Source organism: Solanum verrucosum, unplaced genomic scaffold, assembly GCF_900185275.1.
Source record: "Solanum verrucosum unplaced genomic scaffold, falcon-dt-bn FXZP01000196.1, whole genome shotgun sequence".
Lineage (NCBI taxonomy): Eukaryota > Viridiplantae > Streptophyta > Magnoliopsida > Solanales > Solanaceae > Solanum > Solanum verrucosum.
Window position 1 is genome coordinate 4533432 of NW_026020420.1, and position 19412 is coordinate 4552843.

General features: G+C 29.3%; 1 protein-coding gene and 2 pseudogenes across 2 annotated transcripts; 2 read left to right on the forward strand and 1 right to left on the reverse strand.

The window, feature by feature from the left end:
* Positions 1–618: 618 nt before the first annotated feature.
* On the reverse strand, positions 619–1791 carry LOC125806814 (uncharacterized; annotated as a pseudogene).
* A 3466-nt stretch (positions 1792–5257) lies between these two features.
* LOC125807141 (U2 spliceosomal RNA) lies at positions 5258–5431 on the forward strand (annotated as a pseudogene).
* Positions 5432–15836: 10405 nt separating this feature from the next.
* On the forward strand, positions 15837–19092 carry LOC125841109 (endonuclease 2). Of its 2 annotated transcripts, XM_049520122.1 has the most exons (9): positions 15837–15993; positions 16547–16721; positions 17265–17375; positions 17483–17538; positions 17898–17981; positions 18068–18160; positions 18455–18522; positions 18693–18766; positions 18851–19092. In XM_049520122.1, exons 1-9 carry the CDS (start codon positions 15880–15882, stop codon positions 18943–18945), a joined length of 870 nt encoding a protein of 289 aa, XP_049376079.1. In that variant the 5' UTR covers positions 15837–15879; the 3' UTR covers positions 18946–19092. The 2 variants fall into 2 exon arrangements, with proteins under 2 accessions (XP_049376079.1, XP_049376080.1); XM_049520123.1 differs by lacking the exon at positions 17898–17981 and having other exon boundaries at positions 18851–18963.
* The last annotated feature ends 320 nt before the right edge of the window (positions 19093–19412 follow it).

Below are 19412 nucleotides of genomic sequence, written 5' to 3' on the forward strand. Positions count from 1 at the left end.
TAATTTTAAATTTAGACGAATCCTAATATAAGCACAAAAAGAATGGTCATTGCTAATGTAATCATTCTTATTTCTCTTCATCAATTGTGTATTCTGATTAATGAAAGTTACTAAATTATGTCAAACTCATTTCTTCAATGTTTAGATTTTGTTCATAGTAATTATCATTATCCTTTCAAACAATATTAGATCTATGTCTATTTATTTGTTTATATATTATTCAACCTTACATACAAAATATTAAATTGTCATTTAATGACTACAATAACTACTTTAATCTAACATTTTCTCAAAAAAAAAATCAGTTAGCTCAAAATCGAAAGTCAAGACAAACATAATTTTACTTAACATTTCTTAGTAACCATGTGATTTGTTTAAACTTTAACCCATGCCATATAATTGGGATTAAATTTGGTACCTCACTTAAACTAGCTGAGCTGTCTAACAAATATTTAATTATGACAAAAGGACCACTTATATATAAATCAAATGAATTTCGTAGAATCACCAGCTAAGAAACTAAAAAAAAAATAACTCAACAAACAAATCAACAATAATTTACGAAGAGAATCAGATTTAAAATATTTTGATAAAGAGACGGAAACAATTTAAATGTAGAAAAATAATAATAAAGCTTGACCAAACATTAATTTATCATCATTTTCAATAATTGTCGAAAATAATTAATTATATACAGAGAGATACAACAGACATGTGTTCATTGACGATTTTACCCTTTCTAGAAAAACACAAGTCCTCGCCGCGTTTTCTTAATTTTTTGAACCGTCAAATTTCTCCTCGACAATAACGGCGTCTGCGTCCCACCACGTGTCACCGTCAATTTACTGTAACGGCGTCTTCACGTTTCTCAAATCACCGACCGTCAACTTCCCGGCTGCTTCATTTCTGACGTAAACTTTTCCGACGCCGGAACCATTAACTCCGACGACCTTCCCTGATCCTTTACCCCAGTCAGCACATATCGCCGGAGAATTACTTTTCATCCTCGTATCATACGCAGCTAAAACAACACCGTTCCGGTCGTTTTTTCACTTCCGATGACAAAACCACAGACGGCGACGCCATTGCCACCGACGGTACCTCAGAAGACCCAGTAAATAAATTTCCTATTTTCTCTTCCTGGTTCAAATCCCATAACGAAACTACACTTTTCGATAAATCTTCGTATTCATAATCTAAACCTAAAGCTAAACTATCCCATAGCTTCACAACATTCTTCCCGGCGGAAAATTCCGTCCATGGAAACCTCTCGAAGCTATTTCTCCGCCGCCGGAATCTCAAATTCCTATTTTGCCCTTTTTCCCTGAAATAAAAACACGACCCCGCAACAGTAAAATCCTCATCAATTTGTTGATCTAATAGATCCTCATCATCCGAAGACGGTGCCGCCGCCGACGAACATTTATCATCTTCATCGTCGTCATCGGAAATATCGAAGTCTTCGCCTAGATATTGAAGAAGGGGTTCAGCAGAAGGTTTAATTCTACGAACGTAAATGAATAATAGCTTGATTTTTCTTATTAAGCTGCTGAAAGTAGCTAAAATGGCGAGAATCAAAGCACCCCATTTCCAGAAACTGTAAACTTGGGGTACTTTTTCAATGGGAGAAAGTGAAAAGAATCGAGAAACCAGAGATGGGTTTTGTAGACATTTCACCCCTGCTTCAAAACCGCTGATCATGTTGATCTCAGGGAACTCCATTTTTAGGGTTTTTGACCCAATGAGAGGAAGAAGAAGAAGAAGAAATGAAGATAATTAAGTAACTGCTTGGTTAGGAAAAAAAATAAAATTGTGAAGAAAACAAGAAATTGAGGGGTTTGTAAAAGGGTAGAACAAGGGGTATATAATGGTGGAGAGAAAGGCTAAAGGGGTAATAAAATAATTTTATTTGGGGTTGTTGAGAATGACGTGGAGGAAATGTATTGGATAAGGAATAGAAAATGTTGTGACACGTCACAAAGTACATAAACTTTAGAAAGAAAAAAATGTGGGAAATTATATAAAATAACAAACTGTTAATTCAAATTAAATGTTATAATCATAGTTTCATTTAATTCTAATTTATAGCAAACACCTTGTCATTCACTTCTCTCTTCAGAAATCTTGCTCGTCACTCTCCCTCGCCTCTTTCACTTTATACAAACACAAATGTATAAATTGTGTTTGTATTAGTATAAAGCGAGAGAAAACTGTATATACAAATACAAATACATACATTTTCGTCTTATACACTTATAATTATACAATACAAATCTTCACATGTCTAGTTCTCTTTTGTCTTTCTCTTTTCTCGCTTTATACAAACACAAATTATACAAAAAACAATGTATAATTTGTGTTTGTATAAAGCGAGAGAGATAGTTGATATACAAATATAACTATTTTAACTCGATTCAATTGTATACGAATTCAAATTTTATGCAGATATACAAGCACAAAGAACATATACATATACGAACACAATTTTCATAGACACAGACGCTCGATTTATATAAATTGTTGCGATTTGTACAAATCAGTTGTCAGCGATTTAATACAAATCAAAGCTGCCTGCGATTTTTATGAAGTGTAAATAACAAAATTGTAGTTATAGAGCACTAATATGATTTTTATGCTTGCTAAACCTAAAATTTACTTTAAAAATTTGGGATTAAAGCGATGAAATTGTTTTCGATAGATTTTCGATTTAAAGAAAGAAAAAGAAGAGATAATAATAACAAGTAAAAAGGATAATTATCAATACTTTCGATATGGAAGAGTTATACGTTTGATAACTTACTGACCTTTTATCCTAATAATCGATCTTCACACTCATACTTCTTCCAATCCTTAAGTCTACTATAACCAATTTCTCATACATAGATACATATGTATTGCACATATCTGAATCATTTTAGTCTCTTTTTTCATATTTGATAGAATTACTTATATATACTACATATTTATTCTAGAATTATCACCTCAGCTGATAAATTATTTGATTACTTTAATATATTTATTTGACATGAATTTAAATTTAATTTATAAATAAATTTCAAATATAAAATATATTTTTTTTAAAATGTATAAATAAATAGGAGAAGGGTGGGTGCATAGTCAGGAGATTCCAGAAATTAAATAATGAGAAATTATAGTGTTTGGTTATTAATGAGTCATCAAATAAGAACAAAGTAAAATTTTGTGGTGCCTTGTGGGTCCATTCACAATAATAACCATAGGAATATCAACACTTGTTGGACAAAATTCTAATATATACTTTAGAGTTCTATTTTTGTGGTTATTGTTTGCACCAAAATAATTTTTGTGGTGCTACAATATTGTTAGTGTTAGCAATAAGTTCAAAGAAAAATCTTGAACAAGATAAGTAAGTTTTCTTATCTTCTAGGTTTGGATAAACATGAGAAACAAGTTAGAGGACAAGTATTTTTTAAACAAATACAAGAAAAGTAAATGAAATTAAGGGTATGTTAGGTATGAATGAAAATATATTCCGCGAATATAAGTGATTTTTAAATTTATTTTGATTCCTTATATTCGATCCATAAGTAATTTATATATATATTCAGGGTGGAGCAAAGACAAGGTGTGTTGAAGGATCTCAAATTGTTTTTTTAGAGAAAATATTCTTCAAATTAAATTTTTCTGAACTAAATATGAAAAAATTGAAGTATGTACACAATCAACATAAATGACATTTGTCGATTTTTTTTTCATTAAGAGATAAATCATTTTTAGAAAGAAAAAAAAGGTTTTTCTAAAATTTTAATCCATCAAATAATTAAAAAAATTAAAAATATTCCTCTACGTGTTGAGTGCACCCTAAATGAAAGTGAGTAGATTAGAAGATTTTTTTTCTTGTTAGATTGCCTAATGGCCTATAGACTATATATAGTCGTAATTTTCTTTCTTGTGCAATATAAAGATGCTAGATGTATCATATTTGTGACTTATTAATAACTCAATGTTAAAAATTTTTAAATATCGTGTTTATGGGCAAAGCCAAAAAAAATTATTAATGAAAATAGTAAATACATGAAAAAATGAGGAAATTTAACATATAAACATTACATGTTTTTTCTAGAATAGATTATTTATTAGTAATACATTAGAGTAGGCTCTTCTAGAGTGCTTAAACAATGCTTGCTTAGTTGTTCTTGCTTATATATATATGTCAAATTGATAACAATTTGGATATTAATTCTAGAATAATTTAGTACTTAGGGGTCACTTCATAGTTGATTAGAACTATACAAATATTAAGGAAGGACTTAGTTATACAGTACTGATCATTAATCCATTATCATGACAATAGGGACAAAATATTGGGAAAAGCTAAGCTACATTGTTTAAAAGAAATATCACGTGTCAAAATTTTTACTAAGAAAAAAAATTAAATACATGAAGATCATAGTTTTTCAATAAAAATGTGTATATTAGCTCCTCTTGAATAATAATAGTAAATTCGCCTGTAACTATATAACATATAATCGCGAACTCAAATTACAAATAGTTATTCCTTTAATCCTTATTTCATTTGTAGCGTAAACTCGTGAACTCTTATAATGAAGTAAAATAGGCTGTTTTTCATTAATGTTCTTTTTTTTAAGAACTAATTAATCATTTGTAACTCTAGAAGTCCTAAAAAAATTTCTTTTCATTTGTAAAAATATTCTGAAAATTGATTTTGATAGTAAAATATTTTTGTAGGGCACGTCACTTTTTATAGAATTGATTTGATACTAGCTAGGTACTTTTCTCAAAAGGCAACTCATTAGACTTGACTTTACAAGTTGGCTTTTAATTATTTTTGTGTGTTATTTTTTGACTAGATTAAAGTAATTATTTTTAGTACTTATCCCTTGATGTTAACATATAGTCCAATAATATAATGCACTTTTGTTGTATCGCAATCTTATGACTAAGATAGAAAGAGAAAGCAAGGTGCAAGATTTTTCTTGGTTATTATAAATTAATTAAAAAATAGTGGCTATAAAAAAAGGTATTTTAATATCTTGGAATCAAATTTTAAAAAGTTGACAAGCCTTCATAAAAAAATGATTGGTTTATGTTAGACTCAATAAAAAGTTGGAATAAATTCTAAGTACAATTAATCTTTACAGCTCATGTCTAACTCTCACTAATTCTTAATCATTGTCAAATATCATTTGCGTGTTTACGTAATTGATAGAAACTTAATATTTCGATCTGAATATATATTAGAACGACATGAATACATATACCTTTCTCGAACTTTTGGTTAAGATCAAGTGTATAAGTTTAATATTTGATATATATGTGAATTTTCAATCCACATAATATTAACTTACTTTTTTAAGAGAGAGTCCAAAAAGATAACTTGCTATTTAGGCTCTCGAACGTTGCACTATAACATGAGTCTGACGTACCTACAATATTTTTTTTAAAACACTCTTAATTCATAACTTACGCGTTCAAATTTTAAAATGTAGTGTCCTTAACTAGAGAAATAGTTTAAATTTTTTTTTTGGTTTTCCACAGCGGAACCCACATTGAAACCCCGACTAAATTCGGATAGCACACTGGAGGGCACATTCAGAGGTGGCGCCCCCAATAGGATTTTCTCCATACCCAGAGCTCAAACTCAAGAAATAGTTTAAGTTATTCAAGTACTAATTGTTTTTTTTTATCTAAGTTTGTTTTCAAACTTAGATAAAAGAAAACAATTTGCTTATATATGTTAAACCCGTCAATTCAATTAGCACTTGGAAAGTAAGTAAAGCAACAAAATTGTATGGTGTGAAATAGTTGTAGTAATTTAAAGATTAAACTTCAATGAATATACACAACAACACGTGAAAATGATGTTTATATATGTTGATTAATTAACCGATTAATTAGTTAATTTAAAAGTCAATACGTAATTCTCTTTTTGAAAATTATTATCGTCCTTCCTGGATTCTTCGAAAGTTGAATTTTGATCAATTAAGTTGAAGTTGATTAGTCTTTTTGTTCATAATCCCTTGGTCCTTGTTCACAACCATTCCTTAATTACTTATCGAGTTAACTTTGACTAGTTTTAGAAGACTAATTACTCTCCTCGAACCAAAATAAATGATATTTTTTTAATGTGACACATCTCTTGCGCAAGTTAATTAATAACTGAACAAATAATTGACCAATATTATTTTTAAAAGTGATTGGTTAGTTTATACAGATTTTACGTGTTTTACCTTCTTATTCATAAGTTATCCCGTGCGAATTTGAATTAATTGAGTCAATAGATTCTGAATATCAAATAATTAAACCAAAAAAGGTGATACAATTTTGATATATGTATGCCCTTTTAAATTGTTACAATCATATGATCCAAGTTGAGATTATTGAGTATCATGCTATATATGAACCGATTTGTATTAACCATTATGGTCATAAATCAAATAATATTAGCAATAATATTTTTCCTAAATATATATAACAAAAAAGTCAATGGAAGACGTGTTTTTGATTTTTTTTTTCTTTGTACCCATAAATTGGAGTAGGCTCTCTAGTGTTCAAATTAAATAATTGATTGCTTAGTTGTTCTTGCTTTTATATGGGGTTGCATTGTCCGTCAAATTGCCAATCATTTGAATCTTAATTTCATTTCCCAATAATTTTGGTTTTGTTATTCTCTTAGCTCCCGTTCAGTGTGACGTATAAAGTATAATTCTAAGGTAAAATATAGGCCCGTGTTTGTTTGGAGGTATTAGATAGTAATTGAATTAGTTATCTCACCATTTTTGTCATAGTGATGAGATAAGTTATCGGTTATCCATATACTTGATAGAATAACTTATCCCGAAATTAGTTTTCCTACGATAACTTGTTCCCCACCAATCGACTGGTTAGTTCATCTTTATTTTTTCAACATATTAAAAATACTTGTCCAGTTTAAAAAATCAATAGCTAATTCATTTCTCAACTGGAATAACAGAGTAGATTATCTTTTTCCTTTTATTGTTTGTTTGTTAAAATGTGTGTCAAGTCGAATATAAATAACTAAAAATGGACGAATGGAATAAAGGAGATAGATCATTTTTGTGTTTTCTTGACAATGCATAAAGTGGATTACTTAATTAATTAATTACTAAATAAGAATGGTTTTTGTTTTACGTAATTACATATCTTTGTTGTCGTCCATTTAAAGGAGACGGTGCTTGCCCAAACGATTTCATTAATGCTTAATTTGGTTTGGTAGAGAACGTGGATTTGGTTACAAATTATTATTAGGACCTAATTGGATCATTAGTCATTATAATATTGATTGTGATCTCTTTGTTCTCAATTAAAGATATTGTGTTCACGCCCCGAATACTTTTTACCTCTGAAAAATGAGTGTTTTACCGTTAAATTTTGAAAATGTATCTCTTAATATTTCTAATTAAAAAATACTACATAGCTACATACTATTCAATATTTGGAATCATTGATAATATTATGAATTTCAAACTTAAAAAAGGAAAACTAGAAATTCCATCATGGACGAAAGCTAGGAATTGTCATGATATTTCATATATTTTTTATAAGTTTGAAATTCATGAAAATTATATGAATTTTGATCCATGACCGTATTTCTTTTCACTTGTTTAAGTTTGAAATTCATAATATTGTCTTAAGGTTACGCATCAAAAGTGGATACTTTTTAATAAGTTTCTAAATATCGATTATTCTCAAAAAGTCTTTACTCCATATAAGCTTTAAGTGTTTATATTTTTAATATGTTTATTTAATACAAATTTAAATTAATCGAATCAGTATATTTTGAATACGGAATAGTTTAACGAATGAAAGTGCTACGTATATGTATTTCCTTGTAAATTATAATTAAAGGTAATAGCCCCATTCACATGTAATTTTCATCTCCAAGCGTAATATTTATAATTAAAAACTCTACTTGCGTGATAAGATTTTTATAGCAAGCAAAAAGGATTATATGAGCAACTGGTCAACTTGCAAAGCAATTTCATTGAGGGGGCATGAAATTTTTGCTATATTATGTGATATATAGATATAGTAACATTACTATTATTTATTGTATTCTGATCCATTGAGATACCACTTTCTTGTAAGTGACACATCTCCATGAATCATCATTCTAATCTATTCTTATAGATTTTTGACTCATTTTCGGACACTACTAAAAAAAATAGAGGTTTTTTTTATCGTAAATTAATAAAAAAATTGTGTTATAAAATATAATTTTTCTATTTATTTCCTCGAATTATTAGATTACTGAAAATATGGTGGTGAGCAACAAATTCTTGCTAAAATAGTGGGGAATTTTCTAATTTTTCATGTGAAAACACTACTATGACAAATTTTTAATATAATAAGGCTTGATGTATAAAGTTCACATGTACTCAGACTTTCGAACTCGATAATAACGTAGCCAAAAGACAAATATATGAGGTAAATTGAGATTTATGCATGTCCAATATAACTTGTTTGGTGAATTACTAAAGATCGAGACATACACAAGTTAAAGTGGTACACTTTCTTCGAGATATACACAAGTTAAAGCAATATACTTTCTTCTTTTATTTTGTTGGTGGTTTTTCGCTTATAAAAAGTCAATATATTAGATTTTTATACCTAGTATATTAAGATTAAAAATTAAAATATTTGAACTTTCAGTTTTGATGTTTTTATTTCAAATTATTTTACTCAATAATTGGGCACTAATTTGGTAAAATGGATAACAGAAAACACTACCTTTTTGCTTTAAGTGTGAAAAGAAGTTGGAAGAAAAAGAGTAAATTAATCAGTGAAGTATGTAAAGTGACTAAACATGTAACATGTGAAAATTAAAAGTAGACCCCACGTGAAAATTATGCTTATTTTTAATCAGTGATTAAATTGTTGAATATATAGTCAATTTTCAACAATATCGAGAAGTCTAGAATTTAACGGAATTGGAATGGAAAAATAAATAAATTAAATCTATTTCAATGTGAAAATTGGTTTTCTCTTTTTGTTACAAAAACATAGAAACTCTCCGCACTTTATATTTATAATATAATAAATCATACATAAAGTCAAGTTGTTTATTACTCCTATGTTCCTAATTACTTGTCTATTTTTCCTTTTATAGTTGTCCCTAATTACTTGTCCATTTTGACAAATCAAGAAACGACAATTTTTTTTATACCTATTATACCCTCAATTAAATGACTAATTACTTTGAAAAATGCAGAACTTTTCATCCACTTCATAATTAATAGGGGTAAAATGATAAATTTACTATGTAATTAAGGAAAAAGGGAGTAAGTAATTATGATTTAATAACAACATTAATGTATATAAATGTATGCGTCAACAACAACAATAATTTATTAAGTGAAATTTTGTAAAAACTCTCCTCCACACAGGTATAACATATAAAGATAATGCCTTACAATTATGTATTCATCTCCAGAATTTATCGATAGCACAACAAAGACATTGATAAATTCTCCGCCTTACGGATATGAAGGTCACGATAACTCATTGAATTAGAATGAATGTCGCAAAATTTATCTCATATAAATTTTGATAAATGACAAACAATACACATCTTGTGAGATGATATAATATACTTGGTTGCAATTTTTTCAAAAAAAAAAAACTCCGTCCATCTAAAGATGAAGTGAAGGACGGTGAGTGGTCCACTATGATAATGAAACCAATATAATTTTTTTATAAAAAAAACAAGAGAAAATGATTTTTTTATTTATTTGTGTGTGGAAAAAGAGTCAATAAAAAAGTGAATGGTGAAGTGCCTATCAAATTGATAGTCACTTCAATTTTAATTAATTTGCTAATATTTATATCGTTTCGTATTTGATTGACAGTAATGTTTAATTATAGTAATTGATTTGTCAATAAAAATAATTTTGTTTTATTTATCTTTGTTGGCGCCGTCCATATGAAACAGAATTTTATTTCGCGTGTCACACGAATTCAAAATATAAAATTTACAAGTTATTTTTATTATAGCAACTTTTAAGTTAATATATAATTGAGTATTTTAGGATGTGACCTAGTGATCAATAAAGTGGGTTGAGAACCATGAGGTTTCATATTCATTTCCAATAGAGGCTAAAAGTTATGTAATTTCTTTTTATCGGTTCAAGCTTTGGTAGTCGTGGTTCAATTTCTAACAAAAGCAAAAATATTGAGTGATTTCTTTTTATTTGGTAAAGCTTTAAAGGATTGAGTCACTCGATACTTGTTGGTAGAAGGTAGCAAATGTTTCATGAAATTAGTTGAGGTTTCAATTAATGCAAAACTACAAAAGCAAAACTTTTAGGTGATTTGGTTAAAATCCTTTGCCAAAAACTTGGTTTTTATTTAGTCTTTCTCCCTCTTTCGATCTATGTAGAGTATTAGAACAAAAAAAAAGTAATTTTATTTATTAAGATTGTGAGTATAAATTTGTATATTCTTGTGATTCTTCTTTTCTAAATAGTGTTTGTGACTAAAAGGCTGTTAGTAGAGGAAATCTCGAACCTAGAATAATGTAAAACTCATGTACATATTTGATTGCCAAGAACTTGGAGCAACACTACGATATTTCAAGTTGATTCTAAGGAAGACCACCTCTTGATCACTTCGACTTTGAAAAAAATAACGTTTCTCTTTATGAATATTTAAAAGTTTAAGAGATATTAAATTCAAAGTTATACTGATATTCACGCAACTAATTAAAGATTAATACCTTTTTTTTTTTGGTGTATTCCAATTGTGTTGCAGTGGCATAAATTAAAAATCAAATTTGGTACTGGGGAATTTTGTTGGTGCTGCTTAAGGATAGAGTAGAATAAAAGCAATTAATTATGCCTTGTCATTCAAAATTAAAAAGTCGTCTAAACATCCTAATTAAGAAATGACAGGTTAATTTAATGTAATCCATTAATTAAAATATTAGCAAAGGGTGGATGAATACAAAATAGATAATGACTCATGAGTGATTATGACAATAATTAACAAATACTTACTACATTGAACAAAGGGAAACAGATTCTCTGAAACAAATATTGAAATCAAATTTTGATAAGATTTACAGCCACCCTAAGAAAATGGATCTATGTAGTATAATATAAAATATAAATATATAATCCCTAAAGGTGTATACATATAAATATACATTCTAATATATACCATTCATCCTAACTTGGATGGAGTGATCGGTTTCTCATGAAACCTAACTTGGGTGGAGCGATCGGTATCTCATAAAAAGAAATATAAAAGTAGGGGTGGGTAAGTGGCCAAATTCAAAATTTAGCAAAAATGAAGGTCTTCATATTAGTCTAGCAGAAATGATATGAATAATTAACGAGTTACATAGACGTTTTAAATAAAAATATTTTCATTTGAGTAACTTTTAGGTCAATCATTAAAAGTTAAAACTTATTAATAAGACGGATAAGAAATAGATCATAGGGAAGCTCATTCTTGATCAGGATCAAAACAGAAAGTAGAACGTAATATCGTTTGTTGGTCAAGCTCATCAATCTATTACAAAATGTCCGATGGAGATAAATAAAAAAGTCATATTTATGATATTTTTGCTTCCAATTTGTACATAGACTCAAATATATTAGTTATTCATATATCATCATATTCAAAATACCGTTCACATCCTATCAATATTTGAATAAAATGGTTGAATTATTGACATTCAGATATTCTGATTCGAATTTTGAGAATGAAATCATCTTTAATAAGAATCGTTTTTATCTTTAAAGAAGAACTTCATACAAGTCGGATATATATGTGTTTGTTGTACCTGTCAAATTTTCAATCATTTGGACCTTAATTTGATACTACTTACTAATTAATCAGATTGAGATGTTTTCTTCCTATATTAGACTCCATGTTTAAAGATAATATAATTAGTTAGTTAGTCTAATCAGAGAGAATTCTTTTATCTTTATAATCATTTTTTTTCATTCTAACTCATTCAAGGAATATGAAGACTCATGCTTTGTTAATATATGTAGCTTAGCTATTGAATATTGATCACTTGAGTTAAAGTTTTATTTTTAAGTTTTTCACTTGGATTGGGAGTCGATTAAATTCATTTTATATGAAAATTTTACATTAGAAGTAAAATGCTCCCTTATAAAGACTACTATGTATCCAATAGAACTTTAATTCGAAATATTTGATAAAAAATGAAAAGTATTTATCACTTTATCACAATTCGTAGCAATAACTTTAATTACGATTATTTATTTAATGTAATTAATTAATCTTTTTAAGTAGATGTGTCACGCCCTAAAAATTCACTCATTTTGAATGGTAGGGAGTAATAATTAATTATAATTAGATATAGGATAAGAGAATTAGATAAGCTATGCTTTTGGTTTATTTGTTTTCTTTAACGTCCACACTAACAAGACGCTGCAACCACCAATAATTTTAAATTCTTTAGGAGAAAAGAATTGGTGGATTTGGTATTGAAGACACTTTCGATCATGGACTGATTATTGATCTGTTCATTTATTTGTTTATCTCAATAAAATTCAAGTTGATATCTAATCAAAGTAGATGCATGAGAAATTTTGTTAATTTTTTTCTAAAAAAAACATTCTTAAAATTTGACATGTTATATATAGTTGTAAACTTATAATAAATAAATAATAATAATTTCATTAGGTATTAAAAATTAGAAAAAAAACAATTAAAACTAATAAGAATAGGATGAGTTGAGTTCGATTCACTTTTTAGTTCATTTCAGTCAAAATAACTTTTGGACAAGTCTGCTCGTTTTGACCTGTGCAAATTCAGTTCGAACCTCCCCACTTGTCGTCACTAATTATATACTTCCTTTGCTTTAATTTGTTTGTCTGGTTATGACTTGTACGGAGTTTAAGAAAGAAATGAAGATCTTTTAATCTTGTGGTCTTAAGTTGAAGATATGTAAATGTATCAAAACGCTCTTTAATCTTGTTGTCTTACACAAATCAAATGGAAAATAAAATTGTATGAAATAGCAAACTATTAATTCAAATTAAATGTTATAGTCATAGTTTCTTTTATTTGTAATTCGCAGCAAACATTTCATGTTTTTTGCCATCCCATTTGTATACCGAAATATACAAATGCAGGACCCATTTGTATACAGAAATATACAAATGCAGGACCCATTTGTATACCGAAATATACAAATAGACCCAAATACATATTTTTTTGGAAAAATTACAGAAATCCACCTTTTAGTTTACTTATCAACATTATCCCCAATAAGTTTTACAAATCTCCAAAATCTCTCATTTTTGCGCATCAAATTAATGTATCTCGCGCATCAGAATAGTGTATCTTGTGCATCAAATTGGTGTATCATGTATAAAATGTACATTAGATTAGTGTATCATGTATAAAATGTAATGTATTTTACTTAACGATTAATGTATCTCGCGTATCAGATTAATGTATCAGCGCTTATATTATTGTATCCGTTTGAGGGATTTCTATAATTATAAACTTTTAAGGGATAAATTGTAATTTTGCCTTAAAAGTATGTGATTTCTATAATTTGCCCAATTTTTTTATGTATATGTATACCGAAATATACAAATTATAGTTATAACATACAAATATGATTTTTATGTTTGTTAAACCCAAAATTTACTCTTAAATTAAAGAGTTGATAAAAAAGATAAGTATTGGGCCAAAACTTTTTACTGATTACAGATGTATCGTTGTGCTAGTAATATTGGGCTAGCTGAAGAATCAATAAAAGTCCATCTGTATTCGAAGTTGAACTTTGATCAACGTAAAAGTTGGCCCGGATAGCTAGTTTTTGGATCGCTTGTTAATATTTAGTTGTCGCTTACTATGTAACTAAGGGTGGGCATTTGGGCCATTTGAATTGGATATGAAAATTTTGATATATTTTTTTTATTTTTAGATTGAAGAAATAACAATCCAAATACACTCGGATTAGATTGGATTTTTACATTCGATTTTGATTTTTTTTGGTTTTGACATTTGAGCCTAAGGCAAACTACAACGATCAACAACTTGCCACTTACGCTCTGTAATTCCATATTAGACTTAATACTATAACGAAGAAGGCGTGATTCGTTTTTTTGATGTCACTATTATCCCACTTAGGGTGTGTGGGTGTGTTTGGGATGAAGCGGAAAATGTTTTCCAATTTTCTCATGTTTGGTTAGGCTAAATGTTTTGGAAAATATTTTCCAAATCAACTCATTTTTCTCAAATTTAAGGTAAATGACTTCTCTTCAAAACTTAAGGAAAACATTTTCCAAAACTCTCTCCCAACTTCAAATTACAATTTTTTTTTTAAAAAGCAATTTATTTTGTCCCTATCCTCAAACCAGCCCCCCAACCCCCCTCAAAAATAATAATTTAAAGCTTGTTTTTAAAAAATTCTTTTAACTTCAATTTTTTAACCCCACCCTCACCCCTACGCACAGCCCCCTACCACCACCACTCCCCCTCAAAAAAAAATATTAAAAGTTATTTTTAAAAGATATTTCTAATTTTAATTTTTTATTATTTTACCCCACCCCACTCCCTACCCTTGACCCTCCCCCCACCCTACCAGCCCCCAACACAAAATTTAAGTTTGTTTTTAAAAAATATTTTCAACTTCAAAAATTCATTTTTCACCCCTACCCTCGACCCTCCCTCCACCCCCCTACCAGCCCCCCACCCCCAAAAAAAATTTTAAGTTTGTTTTTAAAAAATATTTTCAACTTCAAATTTTTATTTTTTCACCTCGACCCCTCCTCCCCGCCTCGCCAGCCCCCCTATCACCCCCCAAGCCCCCCACCCCAAAAAAAATTAAGTTTGTTTTTAAAAAATATTTTCAATTTTAAAAATTATTTTCTAATCTAGTAAAAATAAAAGATATTTCTCAAAAACATTTTTCATTCATAAATCAAACATCAAAAAAATTTCCTAAAAATATTTTCTACTCACTACTCACCAATGAAACATGAAAAATAAGTCAAATCTACTTGTTTTCCAAGAAAACATTTTCTAGGAAAACATTTTGCTTCATACCAAACACACCCTTAAAGATTCTTTTTTTTTCCTTTATGAGAATAAAATCAATTAAATCAACAGAATCTGAAAAAAGTACAAAAAAAATGGTCATCCCCATTTGAGCCGTTACGCCTTCTCTCAATAAATTGCTTTCCTTTACAAGCACGATTACAAAAATCTTTCAACTTTTTCATTATTTTCTGTCTTTTTAAAGTCTTAAAAAAAGCATCTTTAAGATTTTAAAAGATATTCTTTATAGATAAATGATAATGATAACCTTAGGTATCAATTTATGTGTCATAATTGAGATTCAGAGAATCAAACTTATTAAACTCGATCATAAATTTGAACATAAAATATTTATATTTGGAAATTACGTAAAAATATAATAAAATATTATAAGTCATTATAAATAACATATCAAAATATACAAAACACATTTGAAAAATTAACATTAAAAAAACTTAATTGACTTTCAAATTCAAACATTTCCACATAAATTGGGAGGAAAGGAGTACTTAATTGTAACTACTAAAATTTGACAATAAGAAGTAGGCTTGTGAACATATTTAAAGTTGAGGTTGGAGGTTCAAGCCCACATTAATATTTAAGTAAAGAAGGTAAAATGGAACTCATCATTCTTAAATTTTGAAAGTATTAATAAAAATAGTTAAATGTGAACCAAGATTCATCAAATCATTAATATTTATGATTGCCTCATAAATATTTTTTCCATGTATTCATACAGTTCACACTAGCCCCTTTTTTTGTCCTACTTTATTATAAAGACCAAAAAATTACTTTGTGAATTTGGTAGGTTTTAGTTTGAGAGTAGCAAAAATGGAGTTATACAAATTTCATGTATTTTTGGCTATGGTGGCTGTCTTGTTTCTTTTTCCAGTAGTTCATGGATGGGGACTTGATGGTCATTACACTGTTTGCAAGATTGCTCAGGTTCTAATTTTATTTTTATTTGTATAGATAGATCTTATATGTGTTTGTATCTGTTGAATCATTCATGTTATGATCTTCTGCACCATGTGTTATATATATATATGAATCACTCATGTTATGATTTTCTATATTGTACGGATTACTTTACCACTTAATTAAAATTTGTGTTGCTCAATCTTTTGTAAAATGTTATTGCACCATGCCTAATTTTTTACAAAGTCCCTTTCTCGGATTTGAACAGATGAGTTATGTCTTCTCCAATATATATATATAAATGATGTTATTTGTATAGAAAGATTTATGTGTTTGTGTCTTTTGAATCGATCTTGTTATGTTTTTCTACATATCGTGTGTTACTCTATAACTGAGTTAAAAACTATGTTACTCAGACTTTCCTACATATTGTTGTACTCATCTCAAATCCTCCAAAAAAAATTACAACATTTTTGAAGAGTCTGTGCAATATAGGTTAATGGCCTTTCAAAATTTTGTTTTTTGATTTCTTACATTGTATTTGTGACATAATTTTGAATTTTTATTATATTTGTGACAGTCAAGATTGAGTAAAGCTGCTGCAGATGCAGTTGAAAAATTGTTGCCAACATCAGCAAATGGTGATTTGGCAAGTGTGTGTATATGGGCAGATCGTGTTAAATTCCATTATCATTGGTCATCACCTCTTCATTACATTGATACCCCTGATAATCTTTGCAATTATCAATATAAAAGTAAGTACTAACTTCGATATGTCAGTAGAAAATATAGAAAACTTCTAGTACTTATATTACGTTGATAATATTGGTACAAAATGTGTTTAATATGAACAGTAAAGATTTTTATAGTCGATTCCTAACTTGTTTGAGTCAGAGAAGGGGTGGAGCTAAAGGTAGGTCAAGGGGGTTCAATTGAATTTCTTTTTGCCAGAAAATTACACAGTGCAAATAGAGCAAAAGTGGTAGTGATGATTGACTAATTATTTTGTAACATGTATAACGCCAGTAGAAAATATAAAGAACTTCTAGTACTTTGTTTTTATATTTTACAAAATTGGCCAAGGGGAGCCTTGGCACAACGTTGAACATTATCTCTTTAGTGATGAGGAGGTTACGAGTTCAAGTCACTGAAACAACTAGTTATTGAAATGCAAGGTAAGGCACCTCACAATTGCTGAAATTTAGGGTACCGGACTGTCCTTGAAATATGATTAGTGAGGATTCACGTAGCAGACTTGTTTGGCACTAATGCGTAATCGTTGCTATTGTTATATACAGGGGACTGTAAAGATGAAGATGGAGTTGAAGATAGATGTGTAGCTGGAGCAATTTACAATTACACTAATCAGCTCCTCAGTTATAACAAAGGCAATGGTCATGTTTCAACATGTAATGTTTATTCTAAATCTTTCTTGTTTTATTCTTCTAATAATATTCCAATCAAGTTGATAATACTAATAGAAATTTAACTTGTGTATTTTTTGAGTAAATATCAGATAATTTGACTGAAGCACTCCTCTTCCTTTCTCACTTTTTTGGGGACATTCATCAGGTAAATATGTTAAATTTTAAAAAGGCGTAATACATAAACAAACAATCAAACTTGGTCTCAACTCAGCTGACAAGGAAACACTCTAACACGTCTCCGTTGTGTCTCATGGACACCTGACACTGCATGGCACAAAACGTTGGAGGTGTCTAGATGATCATTTTGTAAGTTGTAGTTGTTCAACTGACACAATGGAGACGAGTTGAGATGTCTAGATATACATACTCAGAGTTGGAGTGCTTGACTGTCAGTTGAGGTCAAATATGAGTGTCTGTTTATGTGTTACGTTGGTTTTGGCCCTCAATTTTCACCCTGTTTTTAGTAGTGTTGAGATATGAATTTTTTTTGGTTCATATATGCAGCCTTTGCATGTTGGATTTACTTCAGACAGAGGAGGCAATACAATAGATGTTCATTGGTACACTAGAAAAACAGTTCTACATCATGTAAGTTTTTTTTTTTCTATTGACAAAAACAAACAATTTCCATATCCACGTTATGTTTTGCTGAAACTAATGTTGTTTGTTAATAGGTCTGGGATTCCAACATAATCGAAACTGTAGAAGAACGATACGATGATTCTAACGTAGATGAACTTGTTGATGCAATTCAGAAGAACATCACGGTACAAACAATAGCTCTTAAGTTCTAAACTATGTTGCTCGTACCCTCCAAAAATGCCTCTAGGTGTATGTCGGATCCTCTAAAAGTTATGAGCTTTTGGAGGATCCTAGCAACATAGCACCTTATTTTATCTTATTTTGCTCGGACTTTCCTAAAAGGCTAGTGCAACACCCTTGTCAGATCCTCCAAAAAATGCACTAGTTTTGAAGGATATGACAAGCACCTTTCGATATGTTTGAAGAGTTTGATGATATTTATCAATCGTCATATTCGTAACGAGTTTCGTCTTAAACAGACAGGATGGGCTGATCAAGTAAACTCATGGGAGAGCTGCAGTGGCAACAAAACAGCCTGCCCTGATATGTATGTTTATTCAACAAATTTGAAGTTTATGAGTTCTAAAAGTTTATAATACGTACATATTCACTAGATTTCTCAAAAACATATTTAGAACCTACAAGTTTTAAATCCTGGCTTCGCCTCTGTCTCGTTTGATCATAAAGTACTAATAAAGAATTTGTTGCTTCCTATAGATATGCAAGTGAAGGTATCAAAGCTGCTTGTGACTGGGCATATAAAGGAGTGAGTGAAGACTCTACATTAGAAGGTAAATTACTAATAATTTCTTCAATAAATTTTATTCAAACACGCAAATTTTAACTCTGTTGAAACGCGTACATATGGAGAACAGATGATTATTTCCTATCGCGATATCCAATAGTTCAATGGCGTCTAGCTCAAGGTGGAGTCCGTTTAGCTGCTACACTAAACCGTATATTCAAATGAACAACGTATTGTAAACAAGATCATTTTCTAGCATTTATTGTACAACATTGTTATTTGAACTAAAACATCGTTGTATTTTAGTAAATCTTCATAGTATCTAATGTTTTAAGATATTTTTATCGACTATATAAGTCAATTACGCGATGATTTTTAGTATCACACTTATGTTGTGCCCCTCAATTGGCACGATCTGAGTCATGTTGCTCAATTTTGATCAATCTAATGTAGTAGGGATCGGGTTTATTGATGTGAGGTGGATCCAGAAAAAGGGTGGGTGGTTCTAGTTATAATCCTGAAAATTAAAGTAGGCGATAAAATGTAGAGAACGTCTAATATTAATTTGTAATATTGAATTGAGTTTAAATAAAGAGATATAGATTGTGAAGATTCATCTAAAAGTCTTCTAACTTCTCTAGAATTAAAGCATAGTAGTAGTATTTGTAAGTATTCTTTATTCTAATTAAAAA

Coding starts and splice junctions, on each gene's coding strand:
- LOC125841109 (XM_049520122.1), top strand. CDS start 15,880: ATGGAGTTATACAAATTTCATGTATTTTTGGCTATGGTGGCTGTCTTG. Junction 17,376..17,482: donor CAATGGTCATGTTTCAACAT/GTAATGTTTATT, acceptor AGTAAATATCAG/ATAATTTGACTGAAGCACTC. Junction 18,523..18,692: donor AAAACAGCCTGCCCTGATAT/GTATGTTTATTC, acceptor TGCTTCCTATAG/ATATGCAAGTGAAGGTATCA.